Source organism: Corapipo altera, unplaced genomic scaffold (assembly GCF_003945725.1).
Source record: "Corapipo altera isolate COAL_440 unplaced genomic scaffold, ASM394572v1 65, whole genome shotgun sequence".
Classification (NCBI taxonomy): Eukaryota; Metazoa; Chordata; class Aves; order Passeriformes; family Pipridae; genus Corapipo; species Corapipo altera.
The window spans coordinates 966,305-988,233 of NW_020884891.1; the positions used below are offsets into that span (position 1 = coordinate 966,305).

Sequence of the window (21,929 nt, forward strand, 5' to 3'; positions counted from 1 at the left end):
TTTTTTAAAAAAAAGTGAATGAGAACAGAAATTCAGCAACTAAACTTCAAGTAAATGCTGCAAGCAGTGGGATTACAGAGTGAGAATACTTTAGGATTGAGGTATGGTCCAGGAGAAGTTAAAAGCTAAATTTGTTAGTCATTTTCAACATTTTTTGTGTCTGGCCCAACTAGTTTTTATATGATATCCATAAATTTCTTGATTTTAAGAACTGTGCCAAGGATTTCCCTTTACTACTAAGCTTTTCCATGGAGACAGAGGGTTCATTTGTACAATGAACTTACTACTTGTGACCCATACGGTGACAGAGACCTTTTTTTATATTCTGTGGCCTAAAGTTTGGTTAACTTTTCAGAAGAAAACCTTAACCTGCTGGTCCAGATGCTGAGGGGGCACCTGAGCAGCCCCATAGGAAAGGCAGTTTGATGGCATGTTCTTGACCTGTCACCTCTCCTTGATACTGTGATTAACAAAGAGAACTTCTAGTTGGAAAAGTAAGTTTTTGGGGCTAGTTTTGGAAAGCCAGCTTTTAGGACTACCAGAATAAAAAACAAAACAAAACAAAACAGTTAAAAACTAATCCAGGGAAATTCAAAGACAGGCAATATCTCTTTTGTTGTTTTTTCTGAGGCACAATCTATAAATTCTTCTCCCACACTGACCTCTCAGTAGGCAAGATGAGAAAGCACAAAAAATACTGTGCCACGTTATTTGGAATACTAAAAGCCACGACAAACTTTGGCAATTAAATGACTTATAAACAGATATCCACTATAGATGTTCAGGAAGTTTCTCTACTTTAGCTGCTTCCTTTACACAGCCGGGTTAAAACTTACCTTTTTGATGGCACTTCAAAGAAAAGAAGAAATTAGGGAAAAGAAGAAAAACAGGGCTTCTTTCTTAAGCTTTTTATTTCCTTGTTATAATCAAGATTAAAACAACTGACCTCAGTAAATATGATTATAAACCAAATAAACTCACTTTTAATAAAGCCCTGATCTGAGCACATGATCAAATGTGGAATAATTGCATCAAATGAAATGATGAATTCACTGATTCCAATTTTCTATAGGGTTTTCATGCTTATATGAGCTAAATATATTGCTTAATACATTTTCTTTTAATATAAAACCATGGCAATATTTTTAACAATGTTTCCATGCAAGCATTCATAATAAAGTATTATTTTGTAATGTTATATGTAGCATATAAGGAACAAAAAAATAGTGCAATTCTGTGCCCCTATTTCTATGTAAAGGACAGAATATTTATGGGATTTATTAAAGCTGTAATTATCAAAAACTTAAAGCGAGTTACATTTTCAGCTGTCATTAATTTGTGGAACGTGAGCTCATATTGCCTACAGGTAGCACACAGAGAAATGTTGATTTTGTGAAATCCACAAAGAGAATTTGGAGTTATTTCTAAATGCCACCATTATGCAAAATCAGCATTTCTGCAAATAAACCTGTTTTTTATGTCGTATTACAATAAAATCAAGACACACATTGTGAACAAGACTTTCAGACCAATTAGGCACACAATTACATGTGCAGGAGGCATACACAATTGTGCAGCTAATTTGTGCATGAAATGGCTTTGATTGCACACCCTAATTGGATAAATGTGTGTGCAAATGCCAGCAGTCATTTGTGCCTGCAATTATCCAATGCACATCCACAGTCATGGCAACTGCCTGCAGAAATGAGGAGCAGTCTTGCATCCCTAACTGGGCTGGGGATTGAATCACAAACCCTTTGGATTTGCTTCTACCAGGTCACTTGGACATGATATTTTGGGAGATTCCATAGTTCTTTCCCATCCAGATGAGCCAAGGGGGTGGACGCCGGCATTGCCGAGGAGTCTCACTGTCCAGAGAACAAGAAGAGGAAAAGCTGGGACTTCTTGTCTGGAGATGCAGCACCTTGAGTCTGCCTTTGGTAAGGAGGAGATTAAAAATATACTGCAGTGTAAAATGCAGCAGGAAAGTGGAAACATATTTTCCTGACACCTGAATTAGAATGACAAAATTTGTAGGTCACAGTTGCAATGGGAATAGGAAGGGAGGGACCCCTTGGCCAAGAGACAGGGCCCCCCAACCCAGAAGGCTCTGGGTCATCACTGTTGTCTGAGTTTGATCTCTGTGTGAAGTTGTTTTCATGAACCTCTGTGACAGTAAGTTATAAAATGAATAAGTGTGAAAAATCTTCTGTCTTCTCTTAGAGGGTTTTGGTAACTCTTCCAGACATGACAACCATCCTTGCACACTCAATTTCCATGTTCACAGTCTTCAATGTTATAATTAAAATAAATTCTTCCATTTAAAATAATGGAATGGAGTTAAAATACATATCCACACGTATAAACAGGAGCCCAAACTGTGAATGAATCCTTAAAAGAAACAGCTATTTACGTTATTTCTTTCAAATTTAAAGAGCTCTTTAAACATACAGAGATATACAGAAAAATGGCTTTTAAGAAGAATGGGGTGTTCAAAGGAGTCTAGTGGAGTTCAAAACTCAGTGGGAGAAAGGCTCCATGAAGTCCTTTACAGCCCTGGAAAATCCTCATCTAAACAGATACTGAGTAGCTAAGAAAAAGCAGAAGTGTAAGGGGGAAGTTTATGCAAATTCGTTGTCATAAATTACCAAGAACATTAAATCAAGTGCTTATAGAGCAGTCTCAGGAATTTTAAGGATTTTCTTCAGTCAAGCAAGTTTATTTTGCGAGCAGAAGGTATGTTACTATGAATCTATCTCATAAATGAGTGAAACAGCTTCCCCCAATTTTTTTGTCTAAAATTCTGAACACACCCCTTAAAAAAAAAAAAAGAAAAAAAAGGAAAAAACAGACCAAAGGGCTCCAGAGAAGAGGAACAAAAATGAGCAAAGCTATGAAAAAATATGAGTGAAAAATAGGACATTTTTCTTTAGTAGACATGAGCAAAAGAAGATGTGATAGATAAAATAGCAAATATTTAGGAAGGTAAATTGTTTACTCTCATAACAGAGGCAGAAAATAGAAGTACATTTAAAGCTAAAAACACCCACTTTTCTTAAAATTGAAGTGTAATTAATCTGTGGAACGCATTGCCAACAGGCAGCACATGAAACAAGGATCTTATTAATAAGAACATGTCCCTAAAAATGGCCAATATCTGCAACTTTACCAATTCACTTTTAGGAAGGTTTTAGATCTTTCCCCAAAATCAAAAATCCTACATCTCTTCAGGTTAATTTTTTTGGTTAGAAACCCCCCTGGTGATGCCCAGTCCTGCTGCCAGCTCGTCCTAACGTGGTTCTTGGGAAGCTGCAAAGTTCTGGTCTCTTCAGTCCTTCCTTGCAAGGAACCTGCCCCATCCTGCCCATCATTTCACTGCCTCCTTACAGCTTTCCTGGTTTTCCAAAATGCTTTTGGAAGCAACACTATTTCTGAGCCAAGGCAGAAGTGACCTTCATAACTTGCAGGGCCTCACTTGAGAAGGAGCATCTTCATTTTCTGTCTCTCAAACATTTCTCTTTCCAAGTGGCCAGTGGGCACAGCAGCAACGCTGGGCTGACAGTTCCAAAGAAGAATGAACACCTCTGTCGTGATGGTTAGACCTGAGTTACAGCCACCATCCCCAACAATCACTTAGTTTTCCCTCCCACACACCATTTTACTTCAATGTTTTCTCCCTGAAGTTGAAAACTCTTCATCTGATGGGTTGTGCAGTGGTAAATCTGTGGACTGAGCCACCCTCTGACACCCAAGACACCTAAATCTCCTGCGATTTTGGGCAGGTCACAACCTCCTGGTGGAGTTTTCTCTCCCCCAAATGGGGATGTGAGCCCTGTTTATGAGGTTTCCAAGTGTTCATCACCCCACAATGTGCTGTGCCAACAGCAGCATTGCAAAACCACTATCAAACTAACAAATGATGCTGTGGATTAAGGCCCATAATGCTGAAAGGAGGCGAGAGAGGAGGTATTTGGATTTTGATAGCTTTTATATCGCAATAAAGATGGAGGGATAGCAGCTTGGAAACTTGTTGATATGCATGGAACTCCAGAAGCTCCTGTTCTTCCCCTGCAGGGCATCTGTCATGGCTATTCTCTTCCAAGACAGAGAAAAATGATTCAGCAGAAATTGAAGTTCCTCATTTCTATGCTGCACGGGCTCATATTCATTCCCGGGGCAGTTCAGAGCCTCAGAAGGATAGTTATTGTTAACATGCACCATTCCTGGCCTCCGAGATGCCCGGTGAGGACACTCCATCACGGAAATCACGGTTGTCCTGCTGGCTGTAAGTGATGTCCTGCTGTCCCCAGAGCCCATTAGGCTGCCCCGGGAAGATGTGTCCCCTGTCACTCTGGTAACTCGGAATTTCAGCTGTTTGCTGCCCTCGGGTGTCACACGGCTCCCTTCTCTCTGCAGATGGCACTGTTCTCTACGAGCAGTGGAGGAGGAGGACTCTAAAACAGCCTGGTACACCTGTGCGGGGAGAAAAAGCCTTTTAAAGCGTTCCAAATTCTTACTCCTTCACTCACAATTCGATGTGTCACAACTACGATGCAGTTCTGGCAGAAATAGGAAAGAAAAATTAGATTCTCCGACACAATTTGCAAGAAACTTGTGGTTTGGTTGGTTTTGGTTCTTCTGTAACACCTTAATTTTTAACATTCCTCCCATGGAAATAACGTGCAACAATAGGTGTAGTTAAAATAAAGTTCACAGACAGATCTTGTGACTACAACTAGAGCTGCAGTCACTATGTTTTTTTGAATTTTGAACTTTAAAGTGCTTGTACAGAAAAGGCAAACCAAGCACCTTGAGTTCTGTAGTATTATGTTTCCATTCAAAAAGATCAAGAGTATGGACAATTTGTAAGGAAAATGGCATAACTCTGACCCTGGCCAACTGCAATCCCTATCCCCCCATTGTTTCACATTCAGAGAACTTTGTATTTCTCTCTGAGTTTCAACCCTGAGCTATAATCTTTTATGTTTCCAACTTCAGGTCTGACAACATTTCAGCATTTGAATTTTTTCCCTCTGGAAATACGTATTAAATGGTCCAATATAAAAGGACCAACAGTCCTCAGAGCCAAAAGTAATTTTCAACAGTAGATATAAAACTTCTAAAAATACTAAACCAATAAATGATGTAAATGCATATTTTTCTTACACTGCAGTTTCAGCAGAGATTCTGGAGGTGATCTCAGTGGAAAGACAAAAAGGAGAGGGGAGGGCTGTGTTTCAGTTTAGCTTCACTTCAGTGACTCCTGGTTCTCATTTAACACAAAATCTCTTTCAGTGCTGCTCAGTTTCTTTTATGTCCATCAGCTCTTCCCCAGTCTAAGTAAAAACAGTTTTGTAGGTTGTTGTGAAAGAGATTAAATCACCTCAGCAAATAGCCCTTCACCTCAGCTGAAGGGCTCTTTCCCTTCAGCTCCTCCACTTTGTCCTGAGACCCCACTGGTTGGGGGCTCTGTTCTTTTTACTCTGCAGTAAATGAACCAGTGAATTCAAACACACATCTACCATCACAGTGTTCATAGCCAAAAATTACCATGCATTTTTTTAACTTAAAGAGCGGAAATTCATTTTAATTGAGTTGTTCTGATTTCCAGATCATAGTCACAGAATTTCAGCCTTAAATCCCAGCAATTTGTTACACGCCTTGCCTGGGCTCATCTGCCTTACAGTGAGGCAAAATTCAGGTTTTGAGGACTTTTTGAGAAAGCAAAGCCATCACTTTCTCTGGTTGCTTGTGCCACAGTTCTCAGTTATGAGATTACTTTGCCTGAAGTTCTGGTCCTTTCTGTGTGTGTTAAAGGGGCTTTAGCAAACAAACCTTGATCCAATGAAGTTATTTGAACACTGACAGTTATCCTATTAAGTTCTTTTCTGGATGTACTGCTGTTTCTCCAACCTAACTCCCACATGAAGCTCTTCTCTCCATCCCCTAAGTTCTCCAGCACTGTTTACAATTTAAATACCAGAATTAATAACAACACACTGCAGAACCCAAACAGAAAGCCCCCCAGCCCCAGCACAGGGCTATTTTTATATTATTGTTAAATTTCTCCTACATTACACAGCATTTGCTGGGAGGTTCTGGTGAGTCATTTACACCCATTATTTTTAGAGCCCTTGCAGAGTCCCTCCCTGCCTGGCCACGGTGTCTCTGCTGCAGTCAGACCCTGTTTTGCCTGTCCAGGAACACATTTGGCTGCAGCAGCACCAGCAGGTTCCTTGGAATGGCCAGTGCTCCCCATTCCCACTGTATTCCTGTGCACAATGGCCCTGCCCCTGTCAGTGCTCATTAGGCCATAATCACTTTGTCAGTGGCAAATGTCCTCAGTGGTAGTGCAATATTTATGTTACATTATTGATAAGAATATTAAAGACATTACACTTTTCCACAGAAATGCTGACTTTCCAAGTGTATTTGCCATTGTTGGCTCCTGGGTGAGGGCTCAGAGCTGATCCAAACCCATTTCACACACATTCTGCTCGTAATCCTCTGATCATTTGTTGTGTTAGAGCACAGCTAGCACCTGAAATATATATTACACCTGTAAAAATAGCTTTATGAACATTAATTTTGAGGAGTGATATAAAATTCATCTAATGATCTAATCCGTAGTACATCTATAATACAGTGCTGACTGACAAAAGTACTGGAATTCCCTGCAAACTTTTTCTTTTCCATTCCTTGCCTGGGGTTACCGAAGTTAACCAGTCTATAAGTAATTCTCACAAATTCTGCTTATCAAATAAAAACTAGGAACTGAGTCTGGTCAAAAAAGAGCAAATAAACACTTGGGAAATATGTAACTTATGTTGATGGGACTCAGAAAAATCGGAAACATAATTACTAATATTTATTTCTACTGAGTCTATTAAATTTTGAACAAGGTGAGAAAATGACTGGATCCTACTAAAGCTAAATTTCATAGGCTGAGCTCAGGTGTGAATAACACTTAAGCTAAGGATGGAACAAAATATTGTTAGAAATATTGCAGACAAGACAGGATGTGAAATTAGACAAGAACAACTTGCTAAAAGTTAGAGTAAGATTTGAAAGCATTTTAAGAATAGAACAAGCTTTTTCCTAAAATGTCCCACATATTTCAAGAGAAGTTCACGGGAAACAAAGTCACTGAGCTTGTGCTAAAACCAGAACTGTATAAAGACAAAGTGGATCCTAGAAGTGAATTATAAATTGAACTACTACAGCACTTGTATATGCTATTCAAATGAATATTAATGAATTAAAAAAAAAAGAAACTACTTTTTCATTTTATTTAAGATGTACCTTTCTTCTTTCGACCAACTTTAATATTAATCCTGCTATACTGCCACTGAAATGGCCATGTGTGATGGAACAAACTGGTGCCCAGACTGAGAGGCAGTATTTTCAACCAGATAAAAGCCAGTAATGCCTTTAAAAACCCGAGTATATTCTGTTTTTTTCCTGAAATGTCCAAGTGCTCTTTTTCATTATGCGAATACTTACAGGACTGCTGCTGAAAAGCAGAGCTCCCCCAGTCCTGCCCAGCTGACACGAGGCATCCGTGTGTTTTCTCCCTGCCTTTGATGAACAGGGAGCAGCCATCTGGTCAGGGAGGCAGAATTGTGTAAAAATGAGATATGCGTGTGTAAATAAAAGATTGATGAATGAAAGCCTGAAAGCTGAGATGAAAGTGAAGCAGAACAGACAGGTAAATCATTCTGATACTTATGTTAGCGCTGAAATTATGTTCCTCTACTTCCCTTTTTTTTTTTTTTCTGCTGACAGCAGTGCAGGTGACAAAAAATACTTTCAATTTGGCTGCTGACACAAGTGCTGGAGGTGAGCAAACTGTTTGAGCTCTATTGCTGAGGAAGCAGCCCTAGTCAGGAGAAGTTTTGCTGCTTTATTTTTAATTACTCGATTCTTTACTTATGAAGCTCCAACTTCAACGCTGCTCCAGAGCCAAAATTGCAAAATTGAAGCTGAGTTTAGAAAGAAATAGCAGTTCTAAGCCTCCTCACTTTAACTCAGACACAAAGGACTAAATATATCTTCTGGAGTGTTCAGCAGTATCTTAAAGCCAGATTCCTTCCCCCACGTGTCTCTGCATTTTCTGGTGTGAAAGGACATTTAAATAAATAACTAATTTTAGCCAAAATAAAATTGAAATAAAACCCAAGCCACTCTTTACGGGCAAGCTTCACCTTGGAGCCCCTTAGACTGGAAATATAATTAAGATCTGTTTTTTTCATATGAAAATTAAATTACATAATACCTAATGAACAGCTAGCTTAGAACCTCAAGTAGCCTACTGGAGGAAACTCCTATTTCAGGAGAAGATACACTAAAAGTCACTCCATCAGGTAACTCAGTGTTTCCTTTCAGTACAAGTACTCTGTGACATTTTAGCAATGAACAAAAAAGGGTAATGATGTGCAAAAAACCCACTGCAACTCATTTTTCACATAAATAATCATGGCCTGGTATTACAGAAAGCTTACTGAGTACATCTAGAACTACAGCCCTGTAAGGAGAAATAAATGCTAATTCATCTAACATCTGAAATACCTGAAATACCCAATGCTTATTTGTTGCTGCATTGGGCATTATATGAATTTAAAGCCAGCAGCAGCCTCAGTTCACTAATCTTTTGCACAACTTCCATGAAACACCCATTGTGTACATCAGTAGGATCAGTCTTATTTCTTAATTTATTAAGTATCTTATACAGTGCTTGATATTAACTGTAAATTATATAACCATGCAAATCAACATGTTGAAGAAATTTGGCCTTTTTGATTGACATTTTCATATTCTGTGGCTATTGGTTCCCTTAGAATTTAGGATAAAAGGCATTTTTTCAAGAATGACCTAAGACAAATCTGTACCACCCACAGCTTCAAAGACGTAGAGTCTAAAAATGAAGGTATTTGGGACTTCGGAGCTGCAAAGTGCGAGAATTCAATCCTGGCTCAAAAAACACAGTTAGATCCACCATTGGATGCAAAAGGTTTCTCTCACTGACTGTCTGCAGCAGCACATCTGCAACTCAGCAGCTCTGAGTCAATTAGAGAAGTGAGAATACAAAAAATGTTTGTCACCTTGTTTGATAGAATAGTTTTAGGGGTAATTTCAAAGGCAGACACAGGCATTTGACACCAGCCTCTTCTCAGGTATCTAATTCTAAATCAGAACTTTGGGGAAAAAATGTTGTCTTTTATGTTTTTTACATATCAGGAAGGAAGAGAAGACCTCTTATTAGTAACTTTCTTGGTGCATAGGGCTGCTCACTCCAGGCCTTGGCATTGGGGAGAATTGGGGATGAGCTGTAATCACTGTTTTTATTTTGAATTGTTGGGAAGGAGACAACAAAAATACCCCCCCTTGAAAGTTTACTAATGACCTGATACCATGGCATGGTGACGAGCAGCTGTCACTGTCCCACTTATGACAGATTCCACAGGGCTGGGGATGGATCCAGCAATGCTGGGAATGCAGGATCACTGGAAAAAAATTACATTCACCCCAGCAAACATAAATATCCCACATTCTGAGGACAACCTGTGTCCTCATGACATATTGGTGAAGTTTTTAAATACCAAGTCCTCTGCACTTAAGAGTTCATTCACATCTATGACAGGGAAAGAAATACCACCACTACAAATACAGTTGGATATATTTAAACAAGCTAAAATATCAAACCCTTTTCACACTTGAGAGCAGACATTCCAGTTTCCATCTAGGCATTAACATCTGTGGCAATGGAAAGCTCTTGAATAAAACACACAGCCTTCTTGACAGAGAAATGCTGGGGGTTCAGCACACAAAATACTACAGAAATCAAAAGTATAGAGGAACTCCTCTCTAATTTGAGCTAGAAGAATTAAATGGGAACAGTGCTTTAAACTGGGGTCTACCATTTGGTCCATAGGGAAATTAATTAACTTCTTCAATTTGTTTTTGCAGTTATAAAGCAGAAATAGAATCAGTCATTATATCAAAACAAAAATCAAGAGAGTGTTAAAGGCGGCAAAGAAGCATAATTACCATGAATCCCATGGAAAGAAAAAGGGAATAGTCTCCTGAACTTCCTGAGAAAAGGCAAAAATAAGCAGTGGTAATGTGTAAGTCACATTATTTAACATAACACCATGAAGTTTAGTGGACATTAGTGAAAGAGACACAGTCACTGCCTTGGAGAACTGACCACAAGTAAAATGAAGAGTCAGGTGACACCTGAAGTGACAAGGGCAGGTGGCTGTAGAGCAGCTCAGTTACCTTGTGAGGGCAGGAATGCAGCACAGCAGTAATTTTAATTTTTTTTCCTTGTTAGTGCAGTAAGAGCCACATTTAGTTTAGTTGGTATCTTGAATTCAGATGCATAAGTATGCTAAAAAAAATGTAGCAATCTTCTAAGTCAGTTTTATGAGGTATTCAAAGTTTGGGATAATGTATGAAAGGACAATGAAAAAAGGACAAACTGGGTCAAGCTGGTGTAGCAAATGGTAAAAAGAATGAACAAAAACACCCAGAGATTGCAGGAAGGGGGGCTGGAAGCTGCACAAAGCTTACTAGAGGGGAGTAGCTCCCAGTGCTGAGAGGAGAAGAGCAAGGCAAGACTTCCAGTCACTGTTCTGGCATTAATGAATCCTTCAAAGAGACTGTGTCCAAAGAGACCAAAAATCCTGTCACAGCCAAACCTCACATCTGTGGTTCCAGCCATGCTTGGGAATCAAAGGAGATGGATGGAAAAGAATAGATCTGGGTAAACAGAATTCCCCTTCAGTCGTTTTAAATTCCAGTCAATGGCAGGATGTCCGAGACACCGGTTCTTAATTCCATGTTTGGTGTCCCTCAGTCTCTCAGTCTGAGATCTCTTCATCCTCCTAAAGTCATCCTTGCAGCCTGGCCTAGGGCTGGGAAATTTCCAAGAAGGATGTAGGTACAGGGCAAGGAAAGAGCAAAGCAAAGGTGACTGGAGGAAGAATGAACATATGGGGCTAAGGGACACTGGGAAGTCTGTGCCTAGACCAGGCCTGGGCAGGAACAGGCTCGTGGGATTTATTAACCCAGCCTGGTGCTGTGGGAAGGCAGTGCCCAGAAGCAGCACAGCTCAGCACTCCCTGTGCTTCCTCCCAGTGCTCAAACACACAAAAGCAGAAATGGATGAGTAGAGGGGCCTTCTCTTCCCTTCCTGGGATTTCTCTCCCCTCTGAGTCAAAGAAAACAAAAACCCCCCAAACAGTCAGAACAACCAAGTTGTAGAAAAACTGAACACTGTCATCTGATACCACGCAACAGCCTCAGATAAATGTGTTTGGATGATTTGGAGCAATTGCTTTCAAAACAGAACGTGGTGTTGAAAAGGAGGCTGTACAAACATACTTTACATTGAAAATCTTTGTGAAATTATATAAACTGTAAAAACTGAGAAATTTGGCCTCTGTTTGCTTTCCTTCCGCTCCTCAGGGTTGTTATTGCCTCATTATACAGTCGTTTGTACAATGTTTTGGCAGACATTTACTGTTGCATAAATTAAAATCCCCGAATCTAGTCATGCCTACAGGTCTTTTATGAAAATACCAGCAACATTTTTATTTGAATGTCAAAGTTTGTCAACCATTAAACTGATTGATTTTTCATTATGCTATTCAATAGAAGCCGCAATCTCCAGCCTGTATGCAACATTACTCAGAGAAAAAGATGCATCTTGGAAAAATCCTTCCTGCTTATTCTTTAAAATAGTCTCTTCACAAAGGAACTGGGTTTCAAGGTTGGCTTCAGACATTTATTGATATACCAGCAACAGATAGGATGCTGTAACTCAATGCTGTGAAACAGGATGAATTCATCTGTGGCAAGCCAAAAATCCCAATAATACTAGAAAAACCTTTCCAGGTGGCTTTATAAGAAAAATATCTATTGGTGTGAGGAAGAATAGGTTTAAGCCCCCCAGTGTGAAGTCTCCAGAGCATCCAGAACTCCAACCAGACCCTGCACTGTACATCAGGATCCACCAGAGAGCCCAGCAGTGCAGAGACACCACACCAGTCAAGTTCAGAGAAGAATTTTCTTACCTTGTTTAATGTTAATGTGCTCTGCAAAATCCCCAAGGATGGCAGCCACTGAAGTATCCACATGGAACTCAAAACTTACCTCATACCCCTCTAAAACATCACAAAATTCCGAAGTTTACATCCAGAGCCGCATTTAGTTGTCCCTGTGCAAGATGAGCTGGTTCATCACTTCATCTGCTGCAGAAAATACTGCAGGAAATAGTGCAGAAAATACTGCTGGAAATACTGCTGATAACACTGATGCTGAAATTCCAGGCTGGATGTTGGGGTGTCACAACAGCCCCTCCCACTTGGCAGTGCCCATCCATGGTCAGAGAAAACCTAATTCATCAACTGCAGAGCTTGGAGCACCAACTATTTCATCACCTCTCTCCAAATTTGACTCCCACCACCCAGCACACCTCATGAGCCCACAAAGGAGGGAACCAGCAGGATTTATATTTGTTTTCTTTACCTTCTATTACTTCCCACTTATTACTCAAGCATTATCCTTGGCCTGGCACCATTAAACCTCCTTGATGGTATCTGACTCAAAGATTTAAGAGTGTAGAGAACACCATAAAAAGACTCATTTAATTAAACTGGGACATGCTACAAAGTTTAGAACTTGAGGCCTACAAATATGCATAATTCAAGCTGTAAAAAGGTAAATTAAGAACATGCACAATCTGGTCACTGTATATATACTGCATTTAGAAGTTCAGGACAGCAGGGAAATACTCTCAGAAACAGGGCCATGCTTATTGAGTTTTGGGACACATATCCAACTCACTGCTTTTTTTTTAAAAACTGTCCTACAAAAGCCCATTTATGCAAGTAATATATTACAACTGCTTAGAGGAACGCCATGAAGAAAGAAATCCATGGAATTGATTGTCCCTACTAAAGACATTACATGGAATACAAAATTCAGCAGTTATTTTGCACTTTATAACCACAAATAAAGCACATGTTCATACGTGTGGTAAGAAACTGAAAGGTGAAATGCTGCCTAATTACTTCATTTATAAGCAGTACCACAGAATAAAAATGGATAAGGTTCTGCTTACTTAAATTCAGAGTTCCAAATCCCAATTATCTTCAAGGAGGACAATATTACAAACTTCAGATTGGAGTTTTCTGAGATTCTTGCTTAATTTAGCCTATTTATTTTTTCTTTCTCAGAGGAAATGAATTAAGGCTTTACTGAAAAAAATGTAATAATTAAACCCCCTCATGTTTAGTACATGTAGCAACATTTTTCAGATTCACTGGACCATGGATAACGAAACTGAAAGCTAATGTCAGGTTAGAGGAACTTTATTTTTAATTTAATAGCACAGTCAAAAGCACTTTACTACAAAAAGTTATGACTTTCATTATGTCTATAAATAGGTAACTTACTGAATTATCCCACAGAATGTTAATGACATTAGCATTAAGTCCTAATTAAACAATGAAGTGATATGCATTACAATCTGCCACCAAATATGCATAATCAGAAAAAGATTTCAAAATATAAGTATAATCTTATGTTATTTTTATTAAGCTGTAAACAAAGAGTTTGTGTTGATTGGTGAAACCTTATTTGAGAAACAGGGAAAATGTCAGAGATGGAAAAAGGGACTTGAATAACAAAGCATCTGCTATCCCAGTCACGTTACAATAGTTATATTTGATTTTTTCCTCAGAAAATCACTGGTACCTCTACTCAAGTAAGTATCATTAACACTGTTCATCTTCTTTCTCAAAGACATTTACTTTTATGGACTCTCAAAAGGCTTGAGAAAATACCTGTCACCATTTTACATCTTTTTACTACAACGTTAAAGGGAAATGACTCAACCAAGTTCACTGAGGAAACCAGTGCCAGAACCAAAAAATACATCCATTTCTCTGGAGTCCCAACTTGATCCATCACCCACTGCTGGTGTTATGCCTCATGGGAGTCCTGCTCTGTTGTTCTTTTTCATAAAAGCCTCCTTTTCTGCATTAAAAATGCCTGATGTGATTTTGAAAAAGGTGTATCCGTTGTTACGTATTATTTCTGCACTCAAATATGGAGCAGGAAAACACCTCATGACTTAGCTAATGAGTTGCTCTAAGAATCCCACAGTGGATTCTCTCTGAATAATCTATAGTCTAAAAATGAGTTACTGAAAGTACTTAGCAAGGGCTTACACAGATTTTTGCACAGGAGAAAAGGCTGAATTCACTGGATAATTTATCCCCACCAAAGGACTCAGCCACGACTTGCAGTGACTTTCACGCTACAGAAAAGTTCCCAGAGCAGGAAGTGTTTGGTTCCATTGGGCTGACAGCTGCTCTCTCATCATGATTAAATGGCTTTCCCTTGGGTGAGCTCCAGAAATATGCTCAGATTTGAGATTCAGAATTCCACATTGGCCATGATGCACAGAGGCTAAAACAGTCCAGGAGTGTTTGCTTTGGGACTTTTTCAATTTTGGGGTTTGAAGAGAAGACTCTCGTATCCTTTCCCAGACTCAAGTTCCCAGTGATTAAAAAGTGGTTCCTCAGTCTGGACATTCAGCTCTGGTACAACAGACCAGCTCACCAGCAGCCACCAAACTGGTTTTATGGTTTGTGAACAGGTCCTGAGGTGCCAAGGAGCTGCAGTCCAGCACAGCGTTATCCAGATGTTTTATCCTTACCAACCTCACAGCTCCAGGATCCAGACAACAATCACTTCCAACACAGAAGCATTTCTCAGTCCAGCTTCATGCTTAGACCAAAAAAAAAAAAAAAAAAGGAATGAGAGCTCATGAAAATAGGTTCCCTGAAGTTGGAGCAGCAAAAAAGCACCTATAAAAGCCAAAGCCACATTTGCTTGACACCAGTGGCGATTGCTGTCATGCAGTAACACCTCAGAAGAGAAGACTCCTTGTCTGAAAGGACAGATGGGAGTGTCCATAGGCTTTGGCACGGCCCAGACTATACAGAATGCAGGAACAGCACTAAAGCCTTCTCCAGAGACCCAAATATACTATGAATTATGGGGCAGCACTTCAGAAGGAAGTATGAGATCCTGAAAATCTGTATCTAAAAATGCGGGTGTTCTGAGACTTCCTAAACTGTTTAGTCAAATACACCTGGGTCTGATCTCCACTCAGGCATCTCTTTTGTCAATGTATGCAAGCAGTGTAAAATACATTGTCCGCTGGAATTGTGACAGGAAGAGTATTTTCCACTAGAGTCCCCTCTGATCAGAACTCCCATGCAGGCAACGACTGCATCTTCCTGATACTTCACTGTCAACTTTGTAAATCTCAGATGTCACTGAGATTTACAACATTCCTGCTGGGCTTCCCAGCCAGATTTGGAAGAACCACTCACTCTCACAAACAGGAACTGGCAGCCTGTAAATAAACATAATGGTGGAATTGTTAATAAGCTCTATTTCCACCAAGAGTAATTCTGTTTCTAGAGATGAGGTTGACAACATGAATTCCACATGGCTGACCATCTCCTACCACTCGTCCCAAACTATCCTTCTACAGGAACTTTGCATCACATTAACTAAGTTCTTCAAATCATACACCTAAGTTAAGATTTCCATCTGATTATTAAAGCAATCTTACTGTTAAACTGGGTTGCAATAAATGAATGTTTTATAGCAGCGTCACAAACTTCCAGTGTCACAACTACTTCTACATCTTACTAAAGATACTTGGCATTACTACTTATCCAGGGCATTCAAACAACTGCCATCACAACTCTCCCACATGTTTTTGACAGTTTTGTAACATAGGTAATTCTAATTTTTGGACAATCTACAGTGGTTGATTTCTGCAAAAGTTTAAATGCTAAACTTTCACGAGTTAACGATTTTGTCATAAGATATAAACACACACACACACACACAAAGTTAATTAATACTCTTTCAGAAAAATTGTTAGGAATGGTACATGCACACAGATCATCTAAGTTCTGTGAAGTGATCTCAGCAAACTGCTCCCCTCATCAGAAAATTAGCAACTGCATTAATGGCGGTCACAAAATCCTCAGGAAAAATAAGAAAGGACACAAACAGCAGACAACCCACCAGAATCTGCAGAGATTATGAACAATTAATGGCTAAAGAGAACACTCATTATGGCAGAAAAAGCAGGGGAGATCTCTGGAGAAGTTTAGAGTAGTTCCAAACATGGAAAATTTTACTTAAAAGAGGATGAGCTGCTACTGATATAAAATTGTTAGATAAGTAAAACCCAAAGGTGTACTGCAGAGGATTATATAAAATATCTACAGCAGTAACTGACTGAGCAATAACACACACAATACAGGATGGATAAACAAACCTACAAACAGTAACACTTATTTATACTGCCAAGGTACTGAAACATGTTTGAGTGCTGAGGAAATTAATTTTACCCTTTCTCCAGAAGAGGTTATGGATTTTAAGTGACCCAGTCTCTTATTGTGTGAAAGCAGCACATTAATACTTCTGACTTGTCATTAATCAACACATTACTGGCAAATTATTCTTGAAATTAAGATGTTGTAACTCACATTGCTGATGCAAAAAGATTTGGAGGGGACAGAGAGCAGCCTAAAATACAATGAGGTCTAAAGACAAAGCAGCCATACAACCTCCTGAGTGCGGAAAGGGATTTGGTCCCACCTATGTAAGGAGAAATGTTAGGGGAACTCTGACAAGACTCAGTCTATGGAAAATACAGAACACAATGTAGAAGATAAACCTCTGAAAATTCCCCAAATCCTCTTCAGAGCACTCCAGTTAAACAGCACACACTCCATCACATTCCCACACAGGGGCTGACGGTGCCTGGATGTTTCTGAATCAGCAGCTCCAACACAAAGGTATTTTTTCCAGGGGTCAATTTTCCCATTGATGCAAGGAGGATTTACACATGCAAGTCCCATTAACATTAACAGGAGTTACCCACATAAATCCCCCTGCAATGAGAGGAGAAAGGACCCCATAGTCTGCAAGGATCTAAGTTCTAGTGATTACCTGTCAAATGGCCCTGAGCATCATCATCACCAGAAAAAGCAGACGAAGCAGCTTCATGGCTGAAAACCCTTCCAAAGAAGCAGTAACTACCTGAGTCCTACAGATAAGGCAACACAACAGCAGAGGGGAAAATGGCACAAAATGGGCTGTTTGATTATTAAGGGTTAATCCAATTAACCAACTTAAAAAGAAAGTACTCATTAAGGAAGGAATTCAAACATATCAAAGCACTCCTTAGAAAAAAAAGGTGTGAATATTGTATGAGCTCCAAGGTGCTTGAAGGATAATACAGCTACTTGTTTAAAAATTCAATTAACCTTATCTTTCTTTAACTTGATTTATTAATAATCCTACAGATAAATTGCCAGTTTTTAAAAAGTCATGTTATCTTTTGAATACATCGTGTATGACAAGCCTTAAAAACGACTTCAAATCAGCCTAACCCTGACTTTGTGTGCTTAAAGAAAGAACAAAATGCAGTTCAGAGTATGATTTCTGTAAAATACAACAGTCTTATCTACTGCTACTGTGAGTGAGCTATTGGGTACTCAAGTACCATAGGAAAAACATTTGATGTTTCCATTCACCCCATGAGAGAGACATGAAAACAGTTTTTAAGCAATCAATGTAGTGTAAAGTCACAGCCCACAACTTGCAGATCATTCCATCAGATCTGAAATCAAATCTGCAGTATTTCCAACTTGGCATCACGTGGACACGAAGCACCAAGACAGAACTTTATGTAAATCTGCTGACTTGGATAAACATGCTGTCACACCTGTGAACTTCAGTCTTACTGCAGATCCTGAAGGCAGACAACAGAATTACCAGGAAATCCCAGCTAACAGAAGAACTGCTTTGCTTTGAAAACAAATGAAAAGGAAACACAGAACAATGCACTTGCAAGCAAACCTTTAATTTTCATCAAACAACTTCCTTGTAAACACAGAAGATGAGAAATCCTATGATCCCTATTTTTGAGAGACAAACAGGGACTAGTCCTGCACTTAGTTCTTTTACAGATCTGTGGATGTTAACTACAATCACCAGACACTCATGCTTTCCAATACACACAGGAATTGCAGCTAAATGAAGAGGCAGCCTGTTGATTACTAGATATAAATAACTGCTCAATCACAAGCATCCAAAGGTTACAGTTATTTAATACTGGAAACATTTCAGCCACGGATTTTCTGAGGACTCTGGGATTCAGGCACATACACACAGAGCTATCCTGTAAACAAAGGATGCAAACACGAACAACCCAGGTTCTGAACTAAACTGGACAGGGCAGATGATGCAGGACAAAGTGAAGGTAACAGTTATGCTGTAAAAAAATAAATAAATAACCTTTCTGGCCTGGAGCCACTTTCAAGGCAGGCATGGGCACCAGGGAACTGTACAGACCTGGCTGTGACACATCCAGGTAGCACTGAATAGTCATCACTCCATGGCATTTTTTATTTACTTACAGTATTTAAAGCACTGCTGGAACTGTATCACGTTCAGGTAGAAGTTTAAACCCCCCCAACTCATCAAAACTCACTGATCTACTGGGTGCACATTTTAAGGTAAATCTTTAAGTACATGATAAATACTTTTTATCATCTGAATATCTGATTTCAAGCATTGCTCAGAAGAAGTGCAAGTTTAATATGGTCATTTACAAGAGCTTTCTCATTTTATATTTTTCTCATACAAACTAGGTTTATAAATACTTCAATACATTTTATTGTATAAATGCTTCATGATTTATCATTACAAAATGCATAGTTTACAGCTATCACACTAATTTTAATCCTATTATTTGAGATCAACACAAACCTTTGGAATTATCTGCTGAAACTTCTCTCCACCACCACAAAATCCCTCAACTGATGATCATCTAAACTTCTCAGAGTCCATATTTCAAAACATTAACTACTGGTTTACTAAAGGCCCAAACACTGCAACAAATCCAGGGAAACCAACACAGGTATGTTCCATTTATGTCTTGGAATTTTGTTGGGAAATCTGGCACTGGGTTTAAATTGTGCTATTTTCCTGACTACAGTAAATTAATTCACTACTGAAAATGTGTGATCTATTAGATCCTATTAAAAAAACCCTGAATGTAAAATTGTTCCATGTGAGGAGCATCTTTTGGATTATATTTGCTTCTAAATTATGGCATTGGTTTCAAAACCATACAAGAAAGTCACTCCAGAACTGTCACTTTTATTGCCTTCCAGTTCCATTCATAAGAGCACTGAAGGACAGGTTGTGAGCCTCACCCTCACTTGTTTAATCAGCACAGATCCAAGGATTCTTAGCAGAAGATCACTGATAGGAAACTTGCACTTTTTTCCTTTTCCTTAGTGTTGACTTGTTGCCTGTTTAGAAGATGGAGGATTCCTTCAAAAATGTAAAATGAAACCAAATTCTCTCGATAAATCCTATTTTAGCACTTTAAATTCAAATTTGTTCTGGATTTTTTGTTCAGCTACAAACCCTGTTGGATCTGGTGGACCTATGAATGTCTCACATCAATGAAACTACCTGACAAAGATGATTCAAGCTGAAGGGAAGTAAGGCCATACCAGGGCAAATACCAGAGCTCTGGGGGTTTTAAACCTCTTTTTCTTAACCTTACTCCCTTATGTTCTAGTTTGAGTCAACCTCCTTTTCTACTAAGAGAACATTGTACACTCATTCATTCACTCATTCATTCATTCTTCCTTTGTAACAGCAGCAGCTCCTCCATCACTGCTCCCCTCAGCTGAGGGTTCAGGTTTTGTCTCTGCTGGATTACTCAATCCAGACTCTTCTGGCTCAATCTCATCTTCATCATAAATAATATCTTCTGGATTGGGTGGTGGTGGGCAGAATTCCTCTGTTGGAAACATTTCTTTGAAAATGGTCTCAGCCTATTCAGAAAAAAAAAAAAAGAAGAAGGTAAACTTTCCCTTGAAATGCAATACCTTGAGGCAATAGAGACAATACTGTACAGATATTCAAGATTAACCTCCATCCTTTCAAATCAACAGTGATTTAATACTTTGACAGTATTGTAAACACGTGGGAAATCCATTCCTTCTTGCAGTCCTCGAGAAAGAAAAAGCAATTTATCTTTTTACAGTGTTCTACTGGGGAAGTCACAGCATGGGATTTTGGGAAAAGTGCTGGTCATTCCACCTGTACTGAGAACGAGGAAGGGGATTTTTTGCAAACGATATGATCTTTTTACCTATAAAAGTATCTCATGTTGCAGTCAAATGCAGACCATGGGGAAGATCTTGCCCCTTTCCAGAGAGAGGGATCCATTTCACAGCACAAGCAAACCCAAGAAATTGCATATCTGTACAACCCACATCATATCTGTACACCTTTCCTTCTTAAATTTAAACATTGCAAAAAAATTTCCATTTCTGTTTTTCTGAACAGCTCAAACATGGCTCAACTGACAACTATTCTCACCCAGTGGAGAGAAAGCAGACAAATATTTCCTAGGCAGTTCTCAACAATTATTCAGTGCAATTAGTCAGTGAATATCCACTCCAAAAATGGTCAAACAATTAGGAGGTTGAACAAGGAAAGAAATTCTCAGTATGTTATGCAGGACATCATGACACTGATTATAACTGAACAATTTAATGGCGTAGAGTGCTTTCAAGTCTATCAAGTTTTTAAGTTAACTTTATCCAGCTGAAGTAATACAGAATAAACAAGAATAAATCAACAATTCTTTCATTGTAACACTTTGATATTTGTAAATAATTAAGGTAGTAAATAGTTCCCTCAATATTTAGTAGTAAAGTCTATCAGCTGAAAAGTGTGTGTACAACTGAATTAAGCATTAAGACACAAGCATGTAATGAACTTGTATACTCTAATTTGATAACTGAAGTAGAATAAAACTAAATTTTGTTCCTGTTTCATGGACAAGCTGTGTGGGCTTTCATAGCAAGTTTTAGAGAGACCACTACCAAACTAAGATGAGCTGGAAATACAACACACTTGAATAACTCTGAAACCCTCCCAGATATAGAAAACAAACATAAACAGGTTAAAGGACATATATTGGCCTGACAGTTTTAGTGCATCCTCTCATGAACATGAAGATGCCTCAGAAATCTGAGATACTTCAGGGAACACATTACTTTAGAACATAATAATTCATGTCAGATTGCAGCAGTGAAAATCAGAAAACTGGAAGCCAGATGCTTTCCTGGACCCACACATACAGGATTTGAAGGAATCCTAGCTGGCATTTTCATTTCATTTAGCCTGTCCTCAGGGCAAGGAAATGCAAATATCAACATTAATTCAGTATCACACTCAAAATTTAACAGTAAATTATAATACAACAAGAATGGAGTAATTTGTATACTGAGGTGTAGATGGATAGTTGCCCATGAAGAGTTGTGATTTCTTGCCTTCTAAATAATGTACCATCAATGCAACAAATAAAAGTCAGTAACGTTAATGGCAATGAACAAATAAATCACTGCAAGTATCATTTAAACACTAATCCCAAAATTATAAGGGGAAATTAGATTCAATTTTCCCAGCTATCTCCAAGACTAATGCACACAGTGGGGTTTTGTTTATTTTTTAGAGTGCTCTGATCCATGAGTTTGTAAATGTTTCCTGTTTGGAGATTCCCATCCCGCTGCCAGGAAGATGACAGTGATTTGGGGGTGGAAGGCACACCAGCTTCCAGCTATTTCCCTCCTCCACTTCTCTAGAAGGTCCCTGGCACAGTGTATTCCAACTGGGACTTCTGCTACATCTTCACCCTACTCTTCACTCTTCTCACATATGACTTTGAATTATAGACATGTTCACACTAAAATGTTTGTCACTTCAAGGAGGGACCATTTGTTTCAAAACTTAAA

The 21,929-nt window shown here is 38.9% G+C and overlaps 1 protein-coding gene across 2 annotated transcripts in view; it reads right to left on the minus strand.

Moving 5' to 3' along the window:
- Nucleotides 1–13,369: 13,369 nt before the first annotated feature.
- CHM (CHM, Rab escort protein 1) overlaps nt 13,370–21,929 on the minus strand; it is a 55,283-nt gene continuing 46,723 nt past the window's right edge. The window contains exons 15-16 of one of the 2 annotated variants that reach the window (XM_027645355.1): nt 19,782–19,958; nt 13,370–17,142 (exon numbers count right to left, since the gene is read on the minus strand). In XM_027645355.1, coding sequence (XP_027501156.1) covers nt 17,056–17,142; nt 19,782–19,958 — 264 coding nt within the window. In that variant the 3' untranslated portion in view covers nt 13,370–17,055. Of the gene's footprint in view, nt 17,143–17,947; nt 19,959–21,929 lie in introns of those variants that run through there. The other variant, XM_027645354.1, reaches the window with a different exon arrangement.